Source organism: Glycine max, chromosome 1, assembly GCF_000004515.6.
Source record: "Glycine max cultivar Williams 82 chromosome 1, Glycine_max_v4.0, whole genome shotgun sequence".
In the NCBI taxonomy this organism is placed as follows: Eukaryota; Viridiplantae; Streptophyta; class Magnoliopsida; order Fabales; family Fabaceae; genus Glycine; species Glycine max.
Window position 1 is genome coordinate 57,424,108 of NC_016088.4, and position 18,497 is coordinate 57,442,604.

At 33.5% G+C, this 18,497-nt stretch overlaps 2 protein-coding genes across 5 annotated transcripts; one reads left to right on the top strand and one right to left on the bottom strand.

Moving 5' to 3' along the window:
* Nucleotides 1-946: 946 nt before the first annotated feature.
* Nucleotides 947-2,544, top strand: LOC100811375 (mavicyanin). The gene is made up of 2 exons (XM_003517534.3): nucleotides 947-1,241; nucleotides 1,986-2,544. The coding sequence occupies exons 1-2, from the start codon at nucleotides 1,070-1,072 to the stop codon at nucleotides 2,354-2,356; spliced, it is 543 nt and encodes a 180-aa protein (XP_003517582.1). The 5' UTR covers nucleotides 947-1,069; the 3' UTR covers nucleotides 2,357-2,544.
* Nucleotides 2,545-3,278: 734 nt separating this feature from the next.
* On the bottom strand, nucleotides 3,279-11,474 carry LOC100811908 (chloride channel protein CLC-d). Of its 4 annotated transcripts, none has more exons than XM_006573822.4 (23): nucleotides 10,846-11,474; nucleotides 10,677-10,749; nucleotides 9,923-10,144; nucleotides 9,779-9,825; nucleotides 9,571-9,669; nucleotides 8,722-8,796; nucleotides 8,436-8,524; nucleotides 8,164-8,304; nucleotides 8,001-8,071; nucleotides 7,835-7,914; nucleotides 7,515-7,664; nucleotides 6,904-6,963; nucleotides 6,756-6,830; nucleotides 6,395-6,546; nucleotides 5,944-6,079; nucleotides 5,744-5,875; nucleotides 5,285-5,362; nucleotides 5,146-5,201; nucleotides 4,937-5,023; nucleotides 4,705-4,861; nucleotides 4,516-4,617; nucleotides 4,380-4,426; nucleotides 3,279-3,592 (listed from the first exon to the last, which is right to left on the bottom strand). In XM_006573822.4, exons 1-23 carry the CDS (start codon nucleotides 11,026-11,028, stop codon nucleotides 3,496-3,498), a joined length of 2,409 nt encoding a protein of 802 aa, XP_006573885.1. In that variant the 5' UTR covers nucleotides 11,029-11,474; the 3' UTR covers nucleotides 3,279-3,495. The 4 variants fall into 4 exon arrangements, with proteins under 4 accessions (XP_006573885.1, XP_006573887.1, XP_040873516.1 ...); XM_006573824.4 differs by having other exon boundaries at nucleotides 3,279-3,589; nucleotides 4,385-4,426; nucleotides 10,846-11,404; XM_041017582.1 differs by having other exon boundaries at nucleotides 4,385-4,426; nucleotides 10,846-11,404.
* Nucleotides 11,475-18,497: the final 7,023 nt, after the last annotated feature.

Sequence of the window (18,497 nt, forward strand, 5' to 3'; positions counted from 1 at the left end):
TCGACAATTGCTTGGTATCTGAAATTGATACTCGTATATGATAACGTATTGGATGTTGTAGAAAGCGAATATGACAAAAGCTTATTGCTTTTCTGATGCGCAAAGCAACGTGATCTCCAAATGGGAACAATGTATGGTGGTTGCTATTTCATGATGACACTCACCAATCATTTGACAAAAACACGTTAAAAATACAAAAATGATCATCATGGTTGCAATGAAGTGTAGTAGCCGCACAGATCCAAATCGTTTCCCCCGACATTCTTTCCTTTCAAGTCTCAACCTTGCACCCATAACAATACACAACCAAGACCATCATGTTCCAGATTGTAAGGATGGAGATTATATGTAATTAATATATTACCAATTATCAATATTTTTTTATCAAAATTTTATTTCAGTTTCACACTACTCCTTTTGCTTTGACTAGTGTTTCGCAGGTATGTTCTTCATTAGCATTGTCAAGATAAGCCAAATATCTATGATTCAACCCTTATAATCCCTAATTAGGCCAATTTTAACTGCAATACAATGTTCTTTCTCATCAATTTTTTATTTCTGCTGCATGCGCCCCATTTATCATATTTTCAAGTGATTGATACTTTTTACAAGTCAAGGTAAAAAACCCAATAAGATACCACCCAGTTAAAAATGCTCTTACATGCAATAATACAGGCTTGGACTTCTTTTTCTCTTAACTGACACTTGTTTAAATTTTACATATACTCATGCAAGATATTGATAAAAAAAATTGTCATACATTCTAATCTAACAAAGTTTCAATTTAGCCAAAAATAGGAGGACAGTCCTCGACCCACTTCCACCGTCCAAAATTGATTGCAACGGGAGCTAGGGGGCCATTTTGTTCCTATTAAAAAGGAGGTTTTCATCAAAACAAATAATGACAAAAAAGAATGGGCCAACTAATTCACTTTTCCCATCTCCATCTCCCAATACCAGGTAGTAAAAAAGGATATAAAAAGATCCCAGAGAGAAAAGAAGAACTAAATAGCTCAAACCTCAGGAAAAAGAAAAAGGGGTTCCTAATTACTGTGCAGAGCTTGTAGCCATGGCATTCATAGAGAAAGCTGTGTTTTTCTTGATGATGATGATGACAGCTTTCCAAGTTTCACATGCAGCTGTGCACAAGGTTGGGGACTCTGCTGGTTGGACCATCATTGGTAATATAGATTACAAGAAGTGGGCTGCTACTAAGAACTTCCAAGTTGGTGACACTATCAGTAAGTCCCATCACTCCAATTGTCTATGGTTTTATTTATATATGTTCATTAATACTAGTTAGCAGATAAGTTCAAAACTTAAAATTTTTCTGGAAAGTAGAAAATCCTTTCAGTAGTACCTGCAACCTCCTTTCATAATCAAAACAAACTAAACAGTCTTACTAGAAAAATAATGGCTCCATTAGATCTCTTTCTAGCCATGCACAATTTGGTGTTCAAAAATTGGAAAATTCTAAAAAAAATATGAACTATTGTTCTCTGACCTTGGACTCAAATTCCACGTTATATTTTGCTTCAAGGCTATGACCATAACATTCCACATCCAGGGTGAAAAATAGTGTTTATAATCTTGCTGCTCTTTATTATTAGAAAAAATTGAGAGAATGTGTTTAGTGCCCAACATAAGAGAATCTATTTTTTAATCATCCACCCAATTTGTTTTGTCATGTGGATTTTATTTTATTGCAAGCAGCATTTAGATACCTGTGTTGTGAGATAGTTTTTAATTAGCCTGGCTCACAACTTTCATTTGCATTAGCTTGGTTTTCATGGTGCTTGCACCTTTTGTTTTTCTTTTATTGATAGAATGATGGTGCAGAACACACAATGAGGACTCATAAATAGTATATTCCATAAACCTCCACGCCTTAATGATTGTGGAGCATGGTCTTTTTATTTCTCTATTATTAGTATTAATAAAAGTGGAAGAATTAAAAGAGAAACATTGGTAATTCGTGTGATCAGTTTTTGAATATAATGCGAAGTTCCACAACGTGATGCGAGTGACGCATGCTATGTACAAGTCATGCAATGCATCATCCCCTTTGACGACCATGAGCACAGGCAATGACACCATAAAGATAACCAACTATGGTCACCACTTCTTCTTGTGTGGCATCCCTGGTCACTGCCAAGCAGGACAGAAGGTTGATATTAACGTGGTGAAGGTATCTGCTGCAGCTGCACCGTCACCAACATCAGCAATGGCCTCTCCAGTTCCACCTGCCAATGTACCTGCACCTTCTCCTAACAATGCAGCCCCATTCATTGTTGTAAAGGGAGCTGGTATTGCTTTAATGACACTGCTTGCACTTGCTCTTTCTAGCTATGCTTGATAGGGAATTTTCTATTTTGTACTTGTTAGTTCTTAAGAGTTTGGCGTTTATGCGGCCATTTGGATTTTTTTTTTTTATGGTGGGACATGTCAACATATTTCTATAAAGTTTCATAATCAGGATCCTTCGCCTAGATGATAGGCATCCTTGTAAACGTTTTTCAATGCCAAGATTTTTTTCCTTTTTCACAGGATTTTTAGCTTGGATGAGTTTAGAGACTAACTTGAATAAACCGAAATCCGAATTTTATAGTTTTTATCGTTATAAATGTTTGGATAAACTTTAAAAACACCATCTAGTCTGACTAGCTGAAACATGTTCAAACTTTACCCATAATTTTGAGTTCAAATCTTAAATATACAATTGTATTAAATATTTGAACAGAAAATTTTATCTTTTAATGATCCTTAGAGACTAGTATTGATTCCAAAATAGCTAAATTTTACAAGCAGTCCAAACAAATCTAATATTGAGAGAATTTATTGATTACTTTGTATAAAAATAAATAGTGAGTAAATAGTTTGACAGAAAAGATTTCACATAGAAAGGTCTAGGTTTGCAATTTCAAATGCACCTTTGGTTTTTCCCAATTCTTATTCTTTATGAACCCTAAATTAAACTTAATCATTCCTCTTAATTTTATTAATAGAAGTTGGTCACGAACTATTAAGAGTCTTTTTCCCAATTCAATTCCTCATTGATCATGTTTTTTAAACCTATTATTCCATAAGTCTACCAATTTAACCACAGTATGATCGTTGACAATTAATTGTCGTCAATTAATTGTCAACCTAATCCGCAAATGCTCCTAAATTAGGCACTCTTGATAACAACCGCAATTTTTTTTTTTTAAAAAAAAAAACTAAAAGTAATGACCACAAGCAAAGACCTCGAACAAAAAAATGGAAAGAAGACTCAGATCTGAATAGATCGCACACTAAATTCAACTATCATTATAATGGATTCTTCCTCTCTTTCCCTAGTGGGTAATATACAAAATTGTAGGGCGTTCTGTCTACAAGCCCATTCCCAAAGATTGGTTTCTCTAACCTATTTGAACATGGATACAAGAAATAATAAAGAATGATCTTCAAGGAAAATTGGATGCGGGAAGGACTTTGAGTATGTTACAGGCAGCGTTAGTCAGGTATCTGATTCTGAAGCAGTCCGCTTAGCAAAGGGTGCTCCACATCTATATTTCTTGTCATCAATCTTTTATTCTGATGCGGAATTCTGCTGTGATGAGAAAATCATTAAGAAAACTTTGCTTAAATCAATTTATTGGAGTAAATATATGTATCCTGGTAGATGCATAACCAATCTTTGCTGAGGCAACACAATTGCACAGATTTTACTGCAGAAAAGACAACAAAATATGAAAATGCAGAGGTTTCACGTCTCATTTTATCCTTAATGGATCTAAAATCCGACAAACCTTGTATAAGCTGCTGCTCACAGTCTCAGTAGAACCTAAAAATCAGCTTCAAACCATATATGTATCCAAAAAACTTGTATACTCTTCCATTTATTAAACTCAATCCAAAAACTCAACAAATCTAAATATGAATAAGTGTAAACTCTACTAAAAAGTACAACTTGATTAGAAGTTATCAATAATTGAAAAATCATGTTTCTTTTGAAGAGATAATCTGACAAAGATGTCCATAAATGCATACACTTTCTGCAAGTTGTGCACACATGGTCAATGACATATTTCATAAAGATAATCAAGTACAAGGAAAACCTCCCTATTTTGTGCTCTAGTGCATTATTCAAAACAATAAATAGTATAGGCATGCCTGCAAACCTTAACAAATAAATACCAATAACAATGGTGACACTAAATATTAGATCAAAATTTGCAAAGATCCACCAAAATAGAACTAAGTTTTATAGGCACAGTGGCAATCCACTATAAAGGAAAACAGTTTTAGAATCTAGACAAATATGCCTGACATAAAATGTTCAAATTTAGAATTTGAAAAAACTGTATAGGAAGTAAAGTGAGTAAAGCATCAGAGACCTTACACTAGTTGACTGAAGCTCTAACGTATTCACATTTTCCTTGTCCTGTCCAATTAAAAAGTACAATAAGGAAAAAAACACTTTCGCAAGTTCAACTCCAAGACGCCAAAAAACTCAATAGTTACTAGGATTACCTCAATCAACAAATCTTTTCTTGTTATCAAACCAAGCACACGTGATGGGCGGGGAACAACAAATAAATGCCGTAGACCAAGTTGACGGAAAAGATTGTATACCTGTGATCAGTAAGACATCATGATCATCTGACAACAAAAAAGGAGAATAGAAATGAAAAAGATTGTTTAGAGGATTTTTTGGCACACCTTTGTCAAAGACATATCTTCTGGTACAATATATGGTGAGGGATTCAAAAACGGAGCAAGATCGATGTACATTTCTAAGTCATCTGAACTTAAATGTATATCATCAATACATATTCCTTTACTAGAAACAGGCTTTGCAAATTCACCAGAATCATGCCTGGAAGTTAAGGGGTTATAAAAATACTGAATACAGATGTAAAATGCCAAACTCTCAAATCTCAAGAAACCTTACCTAATTGATCTGCCCCCACCTCTAGGATCAGAGGGTAAAGGGCTATGCTGGAAATCAACCTTTGACTGCAGAATTACCAATAAATGACTGCATAGAAGAAAAGGTTATAGAAGCTTGAGTTTTCAAGTGATGCAAGCATAGGCTCAAGCCCTCAAGTTACAACCAAAATGATATTAGAGTGTACAACATTTATTATGCTCATTTCTCACCTACGAAGCACTAATCCAATAACAAGTGGTTCTCCACTTCTTGTGTGATCAATCACCTTGCATAGTAAATTGTGAAATACAACTTAGAAAACACAAGGAATAATGCTCAAGTCAAGATTAATACAAAAGTTATACATACTGGAAAACCATTGTGTTTGTTGCTCCGCAGAATGGAAACTACGTCTGAAACCTTAACAACACGAGGGAAAGAGACCACCTTCAATAGACAGATTTACACAGACAATTAGTGGCCAAAGAAACAACTACAGTACAAAGCATGTGAAGCATAGTTTAGAAGTGGCAGCCTCATTTTCCATAAATGTTAGCCATTATAGGCAACAACAGCACCTCATTAAGTTTATCGTCTCAAACTTCACTCCTGCCCCCCAGGAAAAGAATGACAAGAGCATCCTTTCTCTTTGGCCCCAGGGTATAATGATCTAGGACACCTAGTCACCCATTGATTTCAGGTTTGTATCCACTATCATAATTTACTGCCTATATATTCAATCAGGCTTTTGTTTTTGAATCTCCTCTCTCCCCCTTATACCATTAGATGAATATGAAATTTCTTAAATAATTTAGTAAGTATTTTTACCCTTCCACTACCACAGGCTTCCTTTGCTGTCATATTCCGCATCTCATATTTAGGTCTTGATTCCAGTAATGGAATGCCCCTCAATTGAGCCTGCTCCTCATAGATACCTTCGTTAAAAGCATCACCAACAGCCTGTAAGGGAAAATCTTAGTGTATTTTCAGTGACTTTTCTTTGTAGAAGGGAGTTTTGATACACATACCTTCGATATAAGAAGAACAAGCATAATAAGAGGTAAAAATTTTAAGTTATTTGAGATTTCAACCATAATGACACAGAGAGATACTGTCATCCGCATTGAGCCTCCAAGAAAAGATGCAGCTCCCAGCAAAGCATACCTGAGACAGAAAAATATCATGTGTAAATTTCTGAGAAAATAGGGAGTACAACTACACAAAAGCATTCTGAACTTTAGAGGCTCCAATAGCAAAAGTTGTATGCCAGTGTCATAGGATCCATGATGGAAGAATAAACCAAGGAGAACAAGGAGTAGGGGAGGATGTATCGAATATCTATCACCAAGAAAACGGGATAGAAGTTGATCAATTGATAAAATAGATGTCTTCTAACTATAAAACCAACTCATGTAAAATAAGAAAGAAAATCATATCTTCTTAACCATGATTTTGAAGAAAAGCAACTAGCAAACTCACGTTCCCTCTTCAATGTTGAGCTTTCTGTAATATTTTACAACAAACATGCCAACAAGACGCCCATATGTTGACCCTATCATTATACCAGGAACAAATTGACCAGCTGGCACAGCAGTACCAAATGTGACCACAGCTAACGCATAAAACATAACCTGCAAGAAAATAGAGATAATAATCAAATCACAATATAAACATGTGACCACAGCATTCTTAATAAAACTTACATACATGCCTACCGTACAGATACTACATAATAGCACATACCAAAGTCCAAAATTTTCCATAATTATGACAAAGAAAATATCACAGAACTAATGTCCGATGTATGCCAAATCTAAATCAGTAAGCAAGAAAGCAATACCAAAAAAGTTAATAAACTTTGAGAACTGTATTCATTTATTGTTTTTGCACTGAACAAATTCCTTATGGCATCATCCTGAAACAAAAGAGTACTAAATTAATGTAATGTAAAAAGAAAAGAAAATTAAAAAATCATGTTCATTCAAAACCTGTGTGTTGAAGAAAATAGTTGCAAGATCATTGTATTCCTTGTCTTTGCTACAAAAAAACTGCAAAACACACAGAATTACAATAGAATCAATCTCCAAAAGTAATTAAAACCAAAAGTGTCATCTCAAGACTCAAATATCATTAAAAATAAGTTAAATTCAAAAGAATATCTACTATTGCAACAGAAGGAAGAGGAGCAAAAGCTTTGGAAACAAGCATCAGGTGCCCTCTGGTTTCAGGCTCTTTTATTTTCAGGGAGTCTCCTCTGACATGCAGATAGAGATACTTCTTTTTTCTTTCTTTGGTTTGAGCATCTTTAAGCTAACTGTTTTTCAACTTTTCTTTTAAGGACTGTGATTTTTTTTATCTAATAAAGTTTGTTGTTTTATCAAAAGAAGACTACATGAGGCAAGTATCACAATAAGAAACAAAAGCAAAGTTCTTTCGTGGTGACTTTATCCTTCATTCCCTCCCACTTTGAACTGTCATTGAGTATATAAAACATGAAGACTAGGATAACGATAAATGAAATTTAGTACAAAAAAAATTCAAACAAAAAAATAAGAAGATAAAGCACATCAAAGAAACAATATAAAACCAAGGCTCTTACATTTACATAATTCCCATACATTCCAGGAGGTCTTGGACATTCAATACCAGATGCAGGATCAGAATCAGGGCAAGGACTACATTTTCTTAGAAGTGGCAAGCCAAATGAAATGGCTGATGTTAAAATGGATACAAGGCATGCTTCAATAATCTGCAGTTCATAGGAAAGGGGGAAATGAGTGATAAGTAAATAGATGAGAGAAGATAATGTACTGCAGGCAGAAAAAGAAAAATATCTTTGAGTATTGACCAGCCCTCTTGATTTTTCTGTATTTTACAGAAGTAGAGTAGATAATAATCAGATCAAAATTAACAGCATACCTTGACCCTGTTCCCTTTCTTGTGAAGATGATTTCGACGCCAAGTGGTAATATAAAGTGTAAGTTGGTTGAATAAAGAGCCTGCAAATTATTGATACTATATTAACAAATGAACAAGTAAAATTCATGGTACAATTTAAGTACAAAATAAGGGCAAAATTTCCTACCTAGTAGGCCTCCAATAACCCCAATAATAGCCATTGGAAATAACTCCGCAAAGGAATAATCCTCTTGACCACTAATAATAAAATCAGTCAAGAAAAGGAAAGAAGAAAATAAATATCTCAATATTCATCTGACAGTGAAAAAGTTAATAGCTTAGATCTTAACTCTGATATATCCCAAATTATGAATCCACCGGACCCAAAGTGTCCACATTTTCCACTCTTACACCACCCCATTGCAGCTCGGACCACAACAGCCACAACAGCCGAAGTGAAGAAGACACGCCACATGAGTTGACTCCTCCACCTTCAAGAGCACAGGCAACAAAATTTAAGTACAAAAGCAATAAACAAATACCAGTAGAACAGACACCACTATCTTTACTGCACATGCTTCTATGCAAACAGAATCTTTGATCAAGAAATAAAAATCCTTACCAAGATGTAACCTCTTCCAAAGCAAACAATACACCACCAACTGGAGCTCTAAATGCTGCAGCAACTCCAGCTGCACATCCACAGGTTACCTTTTAAGACATCAATGAAATTATAAATGAGCATTTTATTCTTCCACATTTAGGGTTGGAGTAGAATCGATGAACTGGAGATCATTGCCATTTTGGCAAAGGTGGGGGTGGGGAATCATGGAATACTATACACAAAGGTACATTCTTTGCTATAATCTGGTAAAAACTAGTAGATTAAAAGGAACAAAGTGGTTTACAAGATCACGACGATCCCGGTCACTTTTGAATACTTGAAACCACCTCGAATTTAGATGATACTTAGTAGATCCACCCTGCTCAAGGCATGACATCAAAGATTATTCAGTTTCTTGCTTGCATAGATATGCATACATGCACACAATAAAAATCACACAAAAAGCTCAAGTTCAGAAATTGAATCCCTTTAGGATGATAAATGTTGTTACCACCTTATCAAAAAATGGATATTTATAACATAGAAGAGTAAACGATACAGAACACAGTACATCACCTGTGTAATATAAACACATTAAATTGGCTATGAAAAAAGAACTATGCATACTTAAAATGCTTCTCAAATTACAAATACATTGCCTTGGAAAATTAAACTTCTTCCTGTATGTGTTCAGACAGTTTAGACACAAATCAGCTGGCCCAATCATTAAATTAGGACTAGAATCAGGCCAGCCCATTCACTACTTCCAAGCAGGAATTGGGGTAGCCTTGTCACTACTTTTGGACTGAAACTAGGCTAGTCCAATCAATAATTTCTGGCTGAAGTCAACCCACCCTGATATGTTCATCATTTTAGAAGAGAAAGGAATAGCCAAAGCTAAGGTAATGCACTGAGGATTATTTTGGTAATTTGTGCTGAATCTGCAGATGCTGAGTACAAAACATAGATCATTTAAATGGTTCATTAAAACATAATAAACACTTCAGGTGGTATTGATATAACTTTATAGTCTCATTTAATTATATAGGTTAAATGGAGTATTGAGAAAGAGATATTTGTAAGGTCTCATGCATCTACTCTCTGAATAGACTACAGTTAGCTTACTAGCATATATTGAGTAGTAAGTACTTACTTGTCCAAGCAAAGAAGCAATACAAGCACCAGTATGGACAAGAGGACCTTCTTTACCAAGAGCAAGGCCTCCACCCACTGAACCAATGCTTCCAAATATCTGAAGCAAATAAGAATCTCGCAATTAGACAGAAACATTTCTGAAAAGAACAACCCCCAAACCCATGTGGCATTGAAAGGGAAGGGGAACAAAAAGTAATCCATCACACCTTTCCAATTAGAGTTCTGAAAAGAAGGATGCCATGAATATCAACTCCTGAACATAAATGAGAATCAGCACTCTCAGTCTACTAGAAATTTTACAGGATCAACATTCAACACAAATCCAAAAACCTCGAAAGAGATTATCTCACCATTTAAGTAACCCTTGATTTCAGGAATACCAGATCCAGCAGCTGCTGGTGCAAATTGTGTGATAATATATACAGAGGAAAACACCAAAGCCAAGTTGATCAGGACATATACAACAAATCCAGCAATATATGATTTCTGAATTATATTAAATGTCACTGAGAACTTCCAGCCAGCAAAATTTTCAACAGCAATATTGATGAAAACAGCAGCAAGTCCTGTACCTGCAACCAATAAAAAAATATGCATAAAAACAAATTTCTGAAAGTGGTATGAGGATAGTCTGAACCAGACTGAAGGTGTGCTTGGTAAAATTGGAAGATTCAACACCAAAAATCACCAAATTCTTGGTTAACTTAGTCTTATATGTGTGCTACAATAAACAGTAGATGCTGTAGCCTGTAGTAAAGGAAACTAGTCTCAATAAATAATTAAAATAATTTTCTGCGAAAGAATTCTAGGACCACTTGTATAAGACATTTTCACACAAATAACAAAATTTCAGCACTCAGTTGAGCTTTAAAACAAGTTCAAACTCAAGCTTTGAGTTGACATCTTATTGTTGAACCTAAATGAATAACAAAATTATACAACTTTCCCTAATGCTTGCCTGCATATTAAAGACACTAGCTAAAGAAAGAAAATATAGTTCGCCATTAAGAAAAACTAACTAAAGCACCGCAAAAAGTTGAAACCAAAAGGCACGTTGGCAAAGAAACAACACTTTCAAAACTGCGATCAAATTGAAGGACGTACAAATGCCAATGAGCAAGGCAAAGAACCATTTCACCACCAGCAAATAGCTCACATACAGCTTCCCCCTCTGCGCCTACAAATCTCAAAGCACAGCACAATATCATTTCATAACTGAAGAAGCATAATAATTAAGAAAAATCAATGAATGAAACAGAATAATAGTTAAAACCTGTTCCTCACGATAAGCAAAATTCTCAATGACTTCATAGTCAAGGCTCTCGACACCGCCTCCGTCGTTCTTCTTAAGGATGCCAACGGCGTCGTCGAGGAGCTGCGATTCTTCCGAATTAGGAATCCGCGACCAAACGAGCCTCGCCGTTTCGATGCCGTTTTGGAAATGATTGGACAGCATCGTCGGTCGATCGGAACCGAAACTCAAAACCTAGAACACAATTCCGAAACCTGCGCGTCGTTTGGTTATGGTAGATTCAGTCGCGCATGGGAAACGTAACGGATCGAGTGCGAAGCAGCAGTGTCGTACAGCAGTCTCTTCCTTCAGTGTTGTTCCGTCGTTTTCCCTTTCAATGGTGCCTGCGTGCGTGCGTGCTTTGGTTCGTTCTTTCTTGTCCTCACCGTGTATTAGAAACAAAAAGCACAGAACAATTTTCCAATACGGATACGCCTACGTTACGGAGTTTTCAACTTCGTTGTTGTGAACACAAACAAACGGTATCAACGGATGGGGGTTTTGGTATCCTGAGATCGCACGCTTATCGCGGAGTTCTGCCTTGGATAAGTAATTCAAGTCCACTTTCTGTTGACAACAAGTTAATCATTTTTTTTATTACTGATTCGATTAATCAAATCATTAGTTGGGGTATTAAAATAGATGCCACCCTTTTTGTGTTGGTGGACATTCGTATTTCGTGGTTCACAGCCAAGAAATGTTTTACACTTTTACTAGTACTATTTCTCAGGGGGCAGCCAAATAAATCTTACTACGTTCTCAAAAAACGGCTTAATTGGAGGCAGGGATTACAGTAAGTTTGAAGAATTAAAATAAAATCTCAAGGTACTAACGTGAAACTAACTAAATTGCATATTACTTCCTTGATGTTTGGGTTCCGCGTGAATTAGATCTTGAAATTTAATTCATAAAAAAATCTTGAAATTTAAAAACTTGTAAATCAGTTTCCTAACGTTTATAAACAGTATAAAATACGTTTTATATTAGAGAAATGGTTAACTCTTAACGATAAATGATAGTTTTGAATTTTGACATTATATAATTAAGCACATCACGGTTTCATTTTTTTTAAAACAAATATATATATATATATATATATATATATATATATATATAATAATGATAATAATAATAATAATAACCACCCCTTAGTTTTATAACCGCCCAAAAATAATGATAACTAAAGTTTCTCCTTATTTCCAAATTTCCTATTCTTTCTCAATAATCCACTTCCTATTCTTATTTTTAAATTTACTATTCTTTTCCTATTAGATGAGTATTTTATAACATTGTTTAGTTAAGATTTACTAATTTAGAGATTTTATCTATTCTCTTGTTCTTTTACTTTAAATGTTTAGATCATGTAAAAAATACGATAATTAATTCTCCAAACTGCATTAGAAGGCGTTGATTACGTTCTTTCGAGTGAATAACTAATTTATTTAGCGGTTGGAATTTATTTTGAGATTTTGATAAAAATATAAGAATGAATATTGGATTATTTATTTATTTTATTTACGGTGAGTTCATGATTAATTATCGTTCGTTCTGCAACAAGATCATGTAATCTATGTTCAATCAGAGATTATTACATAATTTATATAAATATATAGTACCCGTTCTATTTCAACCCCATTAATTTTATTTATATTAAAATTTACCCTATTCACAAATCAAGTGATTCAAATATGTAAGCAAATACAATTTAGCTCTCACAAATCAATCCAACATAATTGATGGTGAACACAAAATCATATCATAATTACCATATTACGATTAAAAAAAAAAAAAAGTTTGTATTCCTTAACGCCTGTATCACCCAATTACACTCATAAAACTTATTGTGAAGATTTTTAGCCAAAACACTGACAACTTTTAGTCTAAACACAATGATTTTTCTAATGAAAAAAGAAACATGTTTTTTCTTTGATTATAACATTAGTATGAAATATATATTAATTTTTTTATAACTAATTTCTATGCAAAAAATTAATTAATCATTTTTAATGAAATTTTATTTTTTGATCATATTTTTTTTTCATTCACTTAACCTGAACATAAATTTTATTTAAAAAAATTAAATTCAGTATTGCTTGGATCATTCATTTATTGCAATAGAAACATGTTTTAAAAGGTAGAAGCTACAACTATTATTAACTTCTTAGGTGAAGGCTAGAGTTTTATCCATCAGATGAATTTGATCCTTATCCAACTCTCTTCGCACCCTATTATTTCTCTTCCAACTTGATCATTGCCTCCCGCCGGAGGTGATTTTCGATGGCGGCGTTCGGCTTTCCTCACCACCCCGACCACCCAGCATCAGAGTCGTGGACCACCTGGTAGTATGAAAACGATGTCACATTAACTTACCCCTAAAACGAGAGCTTTTCACTGCCGAAATCGAGCAAACCAGCGGCGTCGACAAATAATCCTTCACTGTTGCGGTAACATCCATCACTGTTCTGTTGCCACACTCGGAGAGGTCCATGGATTTGCATTATGGCGCATCACGATGTATCGACACGTGAGAGGAGGACAAAACCAAGTCAAAAATCAGGTTGGATTGTCGTATCATTTGAAGAATAACCTGCAATTTCTTGATATCAAATTTTACAATTTCTAAGAAACCGTTATCATTGGTGTTGTGTTTCTAAATGCAAGAGAAATTTGTAGGTGGAAAAAATTTGGAACTGGATCGTCAAGTTTCTTGCTGATGGTTGGAGGTGATAGGTCAAATATGAAGAAGGAAAAATAAATTAGAACGCGATTTGGCACAAGCATTGTTCCCTGAATTTATTTGAATATGGGTATGTTGATCTGCTTGGTAACTTTGGAGTAGTTTCTACTCTCATGTATCGGAGACTCTGCATGCTCTCTATTGTTGTTGAGCTTCGATGGTATCTTTGGCTGAAAGGATATCAGTTTGTATAAGAAAACACTTATTGGCAGGAATTTTAATAAAATAATGATAAGTCATAAGACGCAGTCAAAACCATCAACATTTTTTTTGTTCCCCTTATTTCCACTCTTTTTTAAGTAGTGATTGTGGGATCATATCATTTCATTAATTAATAACAATAACATTTATACAATCAAAAGTGTTATGAAAATCTTGTGAACTAGCATAGGATCTAGACGTTCTAGCTTAGGAGTGAAGAGTTAGATTTACTTGTTTACGTACTAAATTCACATAAGAGTTGTTAATCAAACGCAGCTCATGCTTACAAATGGATAAAATAAAGCATGTTTCACTAGTATTCAAACTTTGGGAGGCTAGGACAGCATCATGTCATAAACTTGCTTGCAGTAAAAAATGAGTCCTTTTTATTAGGTGATATACTGGCTTTGTTACGATCAACCATTATAGTCTAAAGTCTAGGTGTGAGTTCAATTCATGTAACACCTCATCTAAGAATGGCATTACGATCGATGGCCTAAGTGGTGACCTTGAACAAGTTATTTGTGTTGGATCAATGTGTAATGATATCGATCGACTTAAATTATTTTTCACGAACTAGGACTAGTCTAAATTAATTAATTTTTTTTCTCTACGCAAATAATTGATACTGAATTTTACATGCATAAATAAGGGTGCAGTCAGGAGGGAGTTAGTAGGGCTACGAGCAGTCCTATTTTTTATATTAAATTTTTATAAAGTTATTTTTGTGACCCTTCTCCTCTGTCTTAAAATATATAAAACATTAACTTTATCCATTTAATATTTTTTTCATATCTTATCCTTATTATCAATACATTATATATTTCTTTTACTCATACAAAAAAATGTTTGTCATAAATTAATTTTCGTTTACATATATTATGCAAATAGAACTTTTATGTTTTATTTTTACTAAATCATAATTTTTTAGTCTTGATACTCTTAAATCCGAGGGCGAGTCCTGGTGCAGCGGTAAAGTTGTGCCTTGGTGACTTGTTGGTCATGGGTTCAAATCCGGAAACAGTCTCTTTACATATGCAAGGGTAAGGCTGAAGAGCCTCTGGGCAATGGGTAGAAAGTTTTTTATACTCTTAAATCCAAATTTTAGCTCCCACCACTGTGCACAAGGCATAGGGGAAAAAAAGAAGTGCCGGACGATGAAAGCAAAATGCCATGCAGCAGCCGTCTGGCTCATTGTTTTCATCCCCAATTTAGTCATTTCTCTCTAAAACAAATATTACAGCTATTCCCAAGTAATGCAGTTGGGATATATTATATGTATAGTCCCTATACCATACGCATTATTAATTAGATGATTTTGCAAATTGGATTTATATATATATTAGCCATATGTGAAAATTGATCATCATTGATCATGGTGGCATGTTGCAGTATGAGGTGTTCCAAAGGGCTTAAAATCTGCTGTGGTGTCACTGCCCTTCTTCTAATTATATTAATAGTAGTACTGGTGGTCTTGTTCTTCACTATCTTCAAGCCTAAAGACCCCGACATTGTTCTGCAGTCAGTTAAGCTTGACGGTTTCAAACTTGAAGTCTTCCCAACTCTGAAACTAAACGTATCACTAGGCATAGTGGTGACGGTTGAAAACCCAAACCATGGAAGCTTTACCTACCAGAACAGCACAGCTTTTCTTTACTATCGAGGAAATCTTGTTGCTGAGGCTCCACTACACCAGGACACAATTCCAGCTCGTAACGATCATAATATAAGCACATCTTTGACTATTTTTGTAGATCTCACAAAATTTAAGGATTTACCCAGTGATTATTCCGGGGGCGTTATAAATTTTACCTCAACAACCACCTTACTGGGGAAAGTCAAGGTATTGGACCTTTTCAAGATCAAGGCCACTAGTTACTCCACCTGTGATCTCTCTCTATTCGTAAATGACCAAACCATCAATTCTACGTGCAACTCTGAAATCAAATTCTGACATTTTCTTTTTCTCTAATGCTATAATTATTAATTACAATTCGTCTTTTTTTTTTGCTGCTTATAGCTAGCATTGATATCACATAAGCACATCTTTGACTCTTTTTGCATATTTCACAAAATATTGCTCCATGCTGTTGTGTATATCTTCAACTTTCTTATTTACACCAATAAGTTCATGAAAGATTGGCAATTGTGTGAATATATTGTCAAAAGTCTATTGAAAACATTTTCTTTTCTATTTGCTATGTCCTTAGTTCACTCATTTTTAGCTTTTAATTTTTAAGTGTGTTTAGGAGCCCGTTATGTTCAATGTAGCTAAATTCTTTTTTTCAATTCATCAGAAAAATCCCTTCTCCATTTAGTGCTTCGAAATGCGCAAACAGATGTTGTGAAGCTTTCTAAGGTTAATCTAAACACACCCTAAAACCAAAAGAAATGATAAACAACACACTACAAATTAAACATACCCTAAAACCAAAAGGAAATGAAAAAAAATGCTATAAGCATTATGTTGATGTGTGTTGTGAAATTCGTGGACCACTAAATGTTAGTAATATGTTTTTTAGATCACGAATATTTTTTTTTATATTAAATGTGAATTTTCTATATAGTTCTGTTAGAATTAAGAAAATAAATATACCTGTTTTAATATAACTTAAATAAAACTCTCATAATAATAAAATATAATGTTAAATCATATGTTGTTTACTAATATATATAATGTAATATGCTTGACAAATAATCTTAATTACCTCTTAAGTACTATTAATATAACTGAATTCAAGATTAAGGAAATTTATAGTAATTTACATATTTAATTAATTGAGTTAAATTTTATTACAAATTATTTCTTAAGTATACAGTTAAAGGTATGAAGGAGTTTGTCATATTTTATGTTACTTTTTTTTTATTTAATAATTTAATATAATTTTATTTATAGATTTATATAAATAAATTATATGTCCCACTTTCTTTTTTCAATTATTGGTTGAAATTTTGAGAGAATTAATTTAAATAATTGATAAACTATGCAAATCGAATGCAAATAATTAAAATTAAGAGGGTAGAATCGTGTATAAAATGAAATTAATTAAGAGATTGAACATAACTAAATCTTAATTTTTTATTTAAAGTCTCAATTATTTATGCACTCAAAATATTTTGAAAAAATTACTTTATTTTGCTGAATTTTAAAATTTTAATTTTGTTTCATATATGTAAATTATTTATATTTTTACTTTGTTTAAAATTAATTATACAAATTTTATTATAATTTCAAGTATTTTATTTTCCTACATTTATTTAATTATATACATATGTGTGTTAGATAATGTACAAAATATTTCTTAGCAGTATGTATGAATCTGCTTGCGGTGCGGAATTAGTATAGTATGCTGAGACTTTATTTTGTTGATAATCTTACATATTTTTTTAAAAAAAATATTTTTCGTTCTTCTAAATCTTTTTTATTTTTAATTATTGTAAATTATATTTGTTTTATTCTTCACTCTTATATCACTTTAGAAAACTTTTTTACTGTTTAAAACATTATTTAAAATGTTTTGGGACTAAAAAAATAAATATAATTGGTAAGAACTAAAAAAAATTGTAAGAATGAAAAATAAAAAAACACTAAATTATAAAAATTAAAAAAGTATTTAAACCTTTACGAGGATAAAACTTTCTTCACTTCTACTGTTGCTTGGTGCACTTCCCATTCATTCATTACATGATGTAAAACTCATTCTAATTTTGAAATCGACTTTCCATAATACAATAGACAATAAGAAGTGCAAGAAGTAATACTGGGATGAAGGAATCAACAACCCTTTTATAATATTAGTCTATGATTCAATGATTTGGCAGATTCGAATTTTGAACAAAAAAATCAAAGCAAATATTATATCCACTCTCTTTATATATTAATACACTCTTCTCAAAATTTTCCCAAATTATCCTTAAAATACATTTTTCCATCTCTTTCTTTCCCAATTTAATTATTTTCCAAAATATATATGCCTCCCCTCCGTGTAACTCTTTCAACAACAGAAGGACGTGGTAGCACAAAACTAAATCCCACACGGCCTCTGAGTGCCGCTGCACACCACCACATTGGACGACACTCCAGGATCCTCAACCCCAACCCCTTTTAAAAGCCGTCACTCATTCTCGTTCCCAACCCAAGGAGAGTAGGAGGAGGCCGCGGAGGTTGGGCCCCGCGATGGAGCCCATTAATTTGGCGAGAGAAGAGGGTGTTTGGGTGAGAGAGAAGGGGAAGAGGGAGAAGGAAGGAGAGAGGAGCAGAGGGTTTGTCACATTTTTTTATCAGTTAATAAAAAATAAAAATTAAATTTTTAAATAATTTGAATAATAAAAAATAATGTGAAATTTTTTATGACGAGTTATAATTAGGCGTTGATGATATAATATTTTATTTGTTATGTTATTGTTTCACATGATGGGACTAATCACATATATTAAAGTAAAACATAAAAAGTAATAACCTGTATCTTTTATATGAAAAATATATTTAAGTGATTTAATTATTCCTACATCATGGTTTTTACTCTCGAACAAGGCAACAGGTGTTTGTTATTCATGGATGATGCGGCATAACTCTTAAAAGAGATGTCTATCTTATCAAATATAAATAATTGATTCACATGCATTTCAAGGTATGTCGGTTGAAGATGGGAAGGGTGTAGGTATTACATGATGAGCTAAGATGAAGGGTATCTTA